General features: G+C 43.9%; 1 protein-coding gene across 4 annotated transcripts in view; it reads right to left on the bottom strand.

Moving 5' to 3' along the window:
- Positions 1–2,145: 2,145 nt before the first annotated feature.
- Lrrc8c (leucine rich repeat containing 8 family, member C) overlaps positions 2,146–10,277 on the bottom strand; it is a 93,674-nt gene continuing 85,542 nt past the window's right edge. For 3 of the 4 annotated variants that reach the window (XM_017320573.1, XM_006534685.3, XM_006534686.4), the window contains one exon: positions 2,146–8,665. In XM_017320573.1, the coding sequence (XP_017176062.1) occupies positions 6,392–8,665 (2,274 nt within the window). In that variant the 3' untranslated portion in view covers positions 2,146–6,391. The remainder of the gene's footprint in view (positions 8,666–10,277) is intronic. The other variant, NM_133897.2, reaches the window with a different exon arrangement.

The raw sequence follows: 10,277 nt of genomic DNA, 5'->3' as shown, positions 1-10,277 counted from the left end.
AGTAGTTTCCCTGACCCACACCAAAGCTTGTTTGGTTAAATTAGGTATTTAACTCCTCTGGTAGTATTTACCATGTTATCTGATACTATTGTTTCTTTGACTGGTTACTTAGACTGAAAGTTTCATGCAGGTAAGGGTTCAGATGGAGTTGTGTCTGTGTATCCACTCTAAAAATAGAATCTAGCTTTCATTTTTAGTGTGGATGCACAGACCTAAGGGCCACCAACATCCTGTTATTTCTTGATGTGTAAACGATGAGGTCCATTGCCAGGCTGACTCTATTGTTGAGGCTCACAGTGCTACTTCCAGGAAAGGTTCGGAGTCACACCACAGAGTAGGGGTCCTGGAGTGGGCTGATAAAAACAAATTGGTTCTCTGCTAAAACGTTCACAGAAAAGCCCCATGACATAAACATTTTAAGACTGCTCTACATGGCGGCTTCTTTTTTTTTTTTTTTTTTTTTTTTTGGTGTTTTCGAGACAGGGTTTCTCTGTGTAGCCCTGGCTGTCCTGAAACTCACTTTGTAGACCAGGCTGGCCTCGAACTCAGAAATCCTCCTGCCTCTGCCTCCCACGCGCTGGGATTAAAGGCGTGCGGCACCACGCCCAGCTTTTTGCTTTTTTTTTTTTTTTTTTTCCTACATGGCTTCTTACATATTTGTTGAGACTGACTACCCCGTGAAGGATTTTTCATCAGGAAGTTTAAATCACTAAGGAATTGTGCCGATTACTTCTCTCATTGCTGAGATAAAACACCCAGTGAAAACAACTCCCGGGGAAGGAGAAAAGGTTTGGTTTGGCTTTACAGTTCCAGGGGGTGCAGTTTGCCACAGCAGGGAAGTCACAGCCACCAGAGCATGGGGTGCGGGTGGCTGTGCATCCAGTCAGAGAGCAGAGGGAGATGTGTGCTGGCCCTCAGCTCGGCTTATCCCTTTGTTCAGTCTGACCCTCCAGCCCTGACATTGGTTCTGTATGGCTTTAGGGTAAATCTTCCTGCCCCAATTAACCTCATCTGGAAAGCCCCTCCCAGTCAGGCACAAGGCTTTGTTTCCATGGTGATTCTAAACCCAGGCAGATAGACATCAGGAGTATTGTAGAATCACAACCTAGGCAGACAACTCAGTGGTACAAATACGAGTTGCCAACTCTCTCGCATACATTTTATCATTTATGTCTCAATGTACTAATTAATCTCAAAGTTAATCCTTGGGTTAACTCAGCCTAAGAAAGATGCCTAAAGCCACCCAAATGTCACTGAGAATATAATATTAACAAAATCACCCATGCTGTCTGTGTGAAATTATAACAGAACTCCCAACCCCTCACAATTCAGGGAAGGAAAGTCGAGCTTCTATTCTATCAGACTCACTTCTTGGAAGCTCATTTTTTAGGTTGTAACTGTGGTTTAAATATAGAATGCAAAATGTACATGTGAATCTTTTTCCCTCAAGATCTATATTCCTGAAACTTGTAATAAGATCCAAACACTTACTTTAAAATTTATTTGCTTATTTAATTTTGAGACAGGGTCTTGCTCTGAAGCTGGACGTGGCCTTGAACTCATAACCTCCTGTCTTAATTTTCCAGTCAGATCACATAAGTACATATAAGTAAGCCATAATGCCTGGTTTCAAACACAGTAATAGTGTATGTCTGGATGTAAGTTGATTTAAAATAAAATTAATTCTACAATGAATAAAAAAGAGAGAGTTCATGTTTTGCTTGTTTCTGGAATCTCTGAACCATCAGAATGGCCCACAGGCTGAGAACCGCTGAATTAGAGGATGCCTCTCTGGATGCCCAGGATTGTTCTTACTCCTTTAAGTAACTACCGTTATTATCATAAGGGTATTTAATGAAGGTTGAGCTGGATAGCCATTGTACAATCTGATTTGGCAAACGTACAAAAACCGTACTCCAGATTATACATTAACTCAGTAATTACACAAATGAAACTCCTGGGACACCTTGTGTAGACGCAGGACAGTGGATTCAGGAAGGAAACAATTCGTTACAATGATAAAAACTAGCTCCCATGGTAAAGAGCAAACGAGCCTATTTCCTGCAGCCCAGAGAACCTTAGTAACGGCCTAAGAACAAAAGATACGCAAGATTTCTAAAAGTAAGAAAGGATGGGTCCCAAAGATATGTTACAAAAATGACTTTATTTATTTTTGTTCCTATACACCACACAGCGAGATAACACTAAGACGTTTCCTTTCATGAACATGTATTCTGACAAATCAACGATCAGTCCTTTTTCTCGGCAGTCCAAGAAGTTTGCCAGCACTTGACAATCTGAATGCACATGAACATAGTAAACAAATGCAAACCAAACACCAGCAAGCACATAAGGCATGGGGTGTCAACCCCAAAGAGCAGTGTGGCAGGGGACCGAAGACACAAACGAATCTAACTATAAACCACGCAGGCCAGGTGTGCAGTAAACACCTGTAATCCAGTGTCCAGGAAGCCGGGGCAAGAGGCTCTCAAGTTTAAGGTCAGCCTAGGTTTGGCTCAAAAACCAAACCAAACCCTAAATACATAGTGGCTGCTATCTGGTCAATAAAAGCTGTCCAATGTTATATACCCTTCTGATTAAAAAATAATTCCTTGTGGGCAGAGGGAGACTCTCTTCTCTCTCCCTCAGATAATCCTAAGAATGCCATCTTTATTAGTGGGCGACTTTGGGAAGGGGACTGGATGGGAGCAGATACTTGTGTGGGAGGCTGATATCAGAAGACTGAGAGCTAAATCTGAAAACTCATGGCAGCTCTAGGTAAGACTGGGACTTCTTACCATGTCTCTAAACAGAAAAGGTGCAAACATCCCATCGACTCTTCTAGAAGTTTCCTCAGTGGTAGCCATTTTGTTCACTTGAGTATGACATTCTTGAAGATTCTGCCCCAGTGTAAACTCTTTAAGGTAGACTTAATTTACTTTATGAAAAACTGAAGTGACATCAACAAGGTTTGCATGAGAAGTGTTAATGGACTTTTGTATTGATGATCCATAAGTGTTACTGCTGAAATGCCAATACCGTTGATCAGTATTTGGTATGAAAACTGGATTAGAGAGTGAGATAAATTAAAGCCATAAACCAGCGTACTGAAAGAAACTGGACTTCTTTTGTTTATGAAACCCAAGGAAGAGTCCATGTTTCAGACCCTTCAGAGTGGGGCCTGTGATCAAAATGAACAACCTCCCTGAGGCAGGGACATTTCCAAAAGAGCCTGAAAAAGTCTGCTTGCTGCTTAGGACACCACGGAGACTGTCAGAGCTCATTGTAGCAGCAAGGAAGGGCTGGGTGGGCAATTCGAGGAATCTCATGTACACCACAGTTTATCTCATTGAGAATTCTGATATTCAAAACCAGATCAAATTGTGTAATGAGAGAACACAATTGTGTTCTGAGGTGTTACATTCTTGGGTGTGTGTGTGTGTGGTTATTTTTTCTATGATTTAAAATCTACATTAATTACTTTGTGCGCGTCTGATGTAGGTGCTCACTCTGTGGCACCCTTCAGAGGACAACTGACGGGAGTTGGTTCTCTCCTTCCACTGTGTGGATCCTGAAGAGCAAGCTCAGGACCTCAGGTGGATGGCAAGTGCCATTCACCCTCAGGGCCACCTTGCTGGTCCCTTAGGTGGCGTTCTATTAGGACCTTTCAACCAGAGCACCACCAGATGGCTGTTCTGTATACCTTGAGCTTGAAGCCAACCTCGGAGTTAAGAGTTCAGATGGCACATTTGTGATTTATACAGCAGTTTGTTGTGAGTTGGAGGTTGGACAGAGAGCTGATCCTCCCAGCAAGAGCACTTGGAAAACAGAGAGAGAGAGAGAGAGAGAGAGAGAGAGAGAGAGAGAGAGAGAGAGAGAGAGAGAGAGGAGGCAGACAGCCTCTCTGCACTAAGTTAGATCAGAGAACATTAGAAAAGCCAGTGGTTCAGGCACCCGAGTTTCCCGTTGGAAGGCTGGACAGTAGCTGAAAGCATTTTACTCAAGAACGAGAACAAAAACTTACTGTATTAAAAAGGACGAGAATCAGAAAGTTCAAACTCTTCAGAGATTGAGGCTTTGGAAGTTTTATAAAATCTAATAGAAAGATCTATGAGTATTTTACTCTTAGTTAAAAGAAAGTCTAAAAACTATACTGCTTTATTGAATGTTATTTACAACTTAGGTTGGGAGTCGGCCTGTGAAATCATTATGAAGATAAAACAAATTATTTGGAAGCTTGATAAAATTGAATTATTGGCGATTTGCTTCAGTTATGAACCTATACAGGATTTTCAGTTAATGCCAGAGAAAGACTTCATTATAACTATGGTGTTTAACTTGAATAGATCCCTTCTGAAGGGTGATATTAGAAATAACCATAAGTTTTAACAATCAAAACGGTGCATTCAATGGTTCAATTTACATTCCAACAACAAGTTACTCTTGCTCAATAACAGACAATCTGCCTTTAAGTTCTTTAAGGCAGAGCTTTTCTGAACATGACACATGATTCATACCATTCAATATTCTAAAATTGAATATTTCTTCCTATAAGTATAGTCATAATAGTACTTCAAATTATTATTATTATTATCATTTTAATTCCAGGTTTAAAGAAATCATGACTGAAATAGAAGCACTTGCACGGGGCTGGCCCTTCACACAGAGTGATGAGTCCTGTTCCCTTGTCTGTTTTGTAGTGTCAGGTCGCTAAACTCAGGCACGGGGCTCAGCTCTGGGCAAGTGCTTTGTCACTGAGCTATCCCGCACCCCCCAACCCCCATCTTAACTCACATGAGGACCATGTGCTTCCCAGGTATGTCTTGTCTATGTTTACATGCCACAAAAAAAAAAAAAAAACAACCAAAAAACAAACAAACAAAAAACAACAACAAAACCCAGGTCTGGGCAAGGTCATGGGGGCCAAGAAAACGTTCTTCAAAACAGGGTTTCAGAAGTCAAATCATCTTCCTACCTTCAGTGTTAAATTTTTCCTTAGGCCAGTTGGTGGACTATGTAACTCAAGTCTCCACACTAGGCTGGATTTTAGGAAAAGGAAGATCAATAAAAGCTTTGCCAGCCACCAGGTGGGAACTATTGCGAAGTGAGAACACTCAGAGGTTAGTCACAGCACTTGGCTAAGTGAGGTGCGATCTTTAGCAGAGAGCTGAGAGTTCCCGTGCTTGCTGCACTGACATCCGCCCGCACTGAGGGCAGGCTTGCGGGAAGCTGATGACTACGCTTATGTACACAGTGGGTTGTTTTATTCACCAGGCAGAAAGTGAATTGATATCTCTGCACAGGGTCTGAGGAAGGGGCGGGGCCTGCGTGGAATACATCAGCTTTTTAACAGAGGAAGGGGCAGGGCCTGCGTGGAATACATCAGCCTTCTAACAAAGGAAGGGGCGGGGCCTGCATAGAATACATCAGCTTTCTAACAGAGTGCCTTAGTAGCAAGATTGTTTTCCATCGGATGCATCCACATATCAAGGCATCAAAAGTGATTAAATTACTCAAAACAGGCTTCTAATTCTATGATTTAAAATTTAATTATCTGCTAGAATATTGAAATAAAATCTAATTTTCCTAAGGTTGTTCAACAGTACCACATGGCAATAGTGAGGTGGATGGGGGTAGTGGTTGTGTTTAATTTTTGACGACATATTTTAGGATGTTGGTTAAAAAAAAATACAGATCAGTGAGACGCCAAATGATACATGCACACAAGGAGCGCAACCACAGGGGGTTGCTTTCTTCACCCACTTCAAAAGCCTGTCCTAGGCTAACTGAAACTGTTGTTTAGGAAATGATACGATTAACAGTGTCAGAAGCAGGGGGCTTTTCAGGGTAATACTCTGTGACAGTGTACTTGTGTGAGCTCAGAGTCTGGAGTTTCCTATAGAGTGGCACCTCCTGACCAGCCAAGGTGGCGGCTGACAGTAAAACCACTGGCACAACTTCTTGGTACATATGATGAGACTCACCAAGAGCTCGGACAGGTAGAAAGAAAGTAAAGATGGTGTTGGCAAAGTATCTTCACCCATTTAGAAGATGCCAAAATTCATGAGACCTACGATTCCTTTCCTTTTACAAGAATGAACTCAAGTGAGAAAGCAAAACCCAAAGCCAGGTGGAACTACCCATTCCTGCGGGCAGAATCAATAACAGATACGTCAGCTTCCGGGACAAATAAAACTTTAAAATATTAATATTGAAAAAATACAATTAAATTTTTATTAAAAAATACATACTCCTTACTCAATCTTTGTGTACATGTTGTCTTGTGTGGAAAAGGAAAAAAAAATAATATAGGAAAGGCATTAGGACTACCTAATTCTTTATATTGTATTTGGTAGAAGCATGTTTCAGTCATACTCTGATGAAAAATAAGTTAGTCTGCTTTCATCTGCTCCCGGACATCTGAGGGCAGAGTCTCAAACAGAGCATCTTCCACAACTAGCCCGGCTCGCTTCAGAGCCCGGCAGTCTCCCAGCTCGGGAGGGAGGACTTCAAAGTGATTGCCTTTGATGTCTAAGTAGGAAAGAAATAGTAGATTTCCAATTTTTGGTGAAAGTACGGAGAGGCTGTTTTTCCCAATCTTCAAAGTTTTAAGTTTCTTGCAGAAGTAGAGTTCATCTGGGAGGCTCTCCACTTTGTTACAAGTGATGGAAAAATACTGTAAACTTTGCAGAACTCCGATTTCGGGCGGGATGAAGCGGATGTCGTTATAGGACAAGTCCAGGTATCTGATTTTGTTGCACAGGAAGAGGTGGGAGGGAAGCACCTCTACCTTATTGTGGCTGAAAAACAGTCTCTCCAGGCTGGTCAGTTTCTTGATGTGCTCTGGAATGTAAGCGATGCTGTTATACCACAGTTTGAGCACGGTCAGCTTTCTCAAGTGCTGGAAGCTCACGATCTCCTCTATGGACTTGAGGTTGTTCTCCTTCAGGTCCAGCTCCTGGAGACTGAGCAGGCTGAACACGGCGTGGGGGATGCGTTCCAGGTCGCAGTGGACCAGCTCCAGCTCCGTCAGGTTGGTCATCTTCTTCAGGTTGTTGAGCATCACCAGTTTGGTGCCATCATTGTGGACGCACATCTTCTGGAGGTGGCTGGACACATCCACCACGGCCTGAGGGATCTTGGAGACGTTGCTCTTGATGGAAAGGATTTTAAGGCTTTTGAGGTCCCTCAGAGACTCCAGGGTGACATTTTTGGAGATGTCGTGACTCAGAGAGCCAACCAGATAGAGCTCTTCCAGGTTCCGGAGGCCGTACATCCAGGGGGGCAGCTCCCTCATGTCATCAAACTTGACACTCAGGACCTTGAGATTCTCCTTCAGGAAGGAGAGCGCGGCGCTGTGGATCTTGACGGAGCACTGGTGCAGACAGAGCTCCTGCAGGTTGTCTAGCTGGGCGATGGTGGCGGGGATCATGACATTCTTAATGATCTCCAGCTTCAGAGACTGCAACTCTGTGATTTCAAACACGGTGTCCGGGAGGCCAGACAGCATGATCAGCGGCAGCTCCAGGCGGTTGTGGGCATTTGTCTGCAGCTTCTGCCGCAGTTTGTCCGGGGTCCACTCGTTATTTAAATTGAGTTGTTTTAACTTGTTCTCGCTGACTTCAGACAGGAACACTGCAAACCGCTTGGAATAGAGAGGGTCATACTGGTCTATCATATGGAGCATGAAAGCAAAGTCATTTTTCACATCCGGAATGTCATCGATTCCCGTCTCCTGCCGGACATACTCGAAGGAATATTCCCTCAGAGAACGGTAGAACAGCCAGTATAAGGTGTAAAGGCACGTCAGGCCATAGATGCTTACAAAGCACAGGTAGCAAAAGGAGAGCTTAGAGAACAAATGAGCCATGGTGTGATTGCAAGAAAAGTTCTTATAGCCCGTCATGTCCTGGATGTCCACATTACAGTCCACTGTGAACTGGACTTTGGAAACCAGGGCACTGTTGTAGGCAATGATGATTAGGAATTTGATGACCTTCAGCACAGTCTGTCGCACGTACATGGCGTACAGGATATCACCTTCTTCCACATGCAGTCTGAACTTCTTCACCTTCTCAAACAAGGCCTTGGCCTGCTCACCTTCCTTCTTGTCCAGAGCCCCCGCAGCAGATTTGTCAACCACGAACTTTTCAGGAATTGACTTGAGAGACTGGGACCTCACCAGGTTGCCCTCGGGACCAGACTGGATGGTGCCGGACCTGTTCATGTTGTTTTTTCTGTTGTCCTTCTCTTCGGAGTCCTCTCCGGACACTTCGGAGAGAGCCCGTGTGGTCCACGGGGAGTCAAAGCACTTCCCCAGGATGGAGATGAAATGTTCTATTTTGGAACTGGATCCGGGGAATTTGAACCAGAAGTTGCTACAGAGCATGAAGACCAGGGTGTGGATGAGCACCAGGTATGGGAAGTACTTGGCATACCAGTGGAGGGCTCGCTCGTAGCACATCTGGTTGATGAAACTGTACTGCTGAAGGTCCAGGTCTGTCTTCAGTCCCTTCATCTCCACGGTCGCGGGGTTGGTCGGTGAGGGTTTAGGTGGGGGCAGCGGAGTGGTACTGATAACTGCCTGGGAGACATTGGGAACGGAAGAGTGGTTCTGAGCAGGCTGCACTCTTTTCGGAAGGCAGATGATCTTGTCTTGCATGACCTGAAACACAGAAATAATAGTTTCAAATTCTATTACCCAAAGAGCTCTTGTAATGTCATTAGTGCCAAGAAAGTAGCAATAACATCCAATAAATGTCCATTTCCTCTGCCTGGAGAACATAACATTCGACTCCAGTAGCAAGACCTTATTCTTAGCTCATGTTATGGAAAAATGAAATATCTGATTTTGTTTACCACATCAAGAATTGACACAAAGCAGCAGCATTGTCAGGACACGGAACATGTCTTAGCAACGTGAGTATTTAGGGAATATTCAGTATTTTTGATCTCTGTATTTCTTCACTGCATTGAGAATCAGTACATGCCCTTACGGGAAGCTGCCGGCTCTGGATGTTGTCTTCACTTGTGAGAAATGTGTAAACGATGGAAAGAAGAAATGTGGAAGTAATTCCTGGTCCTCCTGTTTACCCCTCTCCTCCACCCACGTTGTACACTACACGCATGATTAACATAACTGGCTTTGATGTAACAGGGCTCTCACGGAAGCATCCCCACGTTCTTTCGAGATGAGAGAACACAAACAAGGCCCAATAGCAATGCATTCTTGCATTAATTTGCTGCCTTGGAGAACAACCTTCAGCTACCCTGCCAAGCTCTGCTGAGAAGACTATCAAGTAAGAGCATCAAGCAGCTCCGAGGAGTGCAATACAGAAGAGACAGGGTACGACCTGTCTGGGATGAGGCAAGATGCTGCTCGAATCAAATTAGAGAAGTCACCTTCACCAAAAGAATCAGGAACCTGGGACAATATGAACAACGAGCAACAACCCAGAAGATGAAGAGCAGCCAAAGAATTCAGAGCATTATGAATGAAATTAATGAGCACTAGTGAATGGAAGGAAAAGTTTTGATGAATGAAATTAATGATAAGCTTTGATGAATGAAACTAATAATGAGGCAGAGTCGGTTTGGGGCTGTGTGATGGGGGATACAGGCACTTGCTGATAAGCCTGCTCTCTGGATCTCCAGCCCAGAGACCCACATGGTGGAAGGAGAGAACTGATCTCCATGTGTGCACACAAATGAATAAATGTGAAACAGAGAAAACAGAGCAAATCAGTTTGTATCTCTAGAAGCCCAGTTTTTGGCGATTAAGCAAGAGTAGGGCTTCCTGGCAGCCAAAATCTTTGCACTGATTACAGAGGCAGAAACTGAACACATTGTTGCAAAGTGGCCCCTGCAGCATACACAGTGTGTGACTATGAGCAGGTGACTGGGCACGGGTAGCCCACCAGACAGGCCCTCAACTCTGAATTCCAGCTCAAGCAACCAAGCACACGCCTCCCAGATATATACTTGCTGAGAGACACCCAGGGCCACCGCCAGTCCTCCTACGTCTGGTTCTATTAGAGTGGGCGTGATAACACCTCTTCCACCTTTCTAGGGGTGAGGATGACGATGGTAAAGACTACAGCAGTACACATATGATGTGCTCAACACCCATCTGTCCATATTTTAGAATCAGTATTAATTCTCAATTGTCACCTTTAAATTTTATTTTATTAGACAGGATACTGTGTCGCTCAGGCCGGCCTCAGACACCCCATGTAGCCAAGAATGACCCTGAACTCCTGTTCCTCTTGATTCTACCC

Source organism: Mus musculus, chromosome 5, assembly GCF_000001635.26.
Source record: "Mus musculus strain C57BL/6J chromosome 5, GRCm38.p6 C57BL/6J".
Classification (NCBI taxonomy): Eukaryota; Metazoa; Chordata; class Mammalia; order Rodentia; family Muridae; genus Mus; species Mus musculus.
This window is presented reverse-complemented; position numbering and strand designations above follow the sequence as displayed.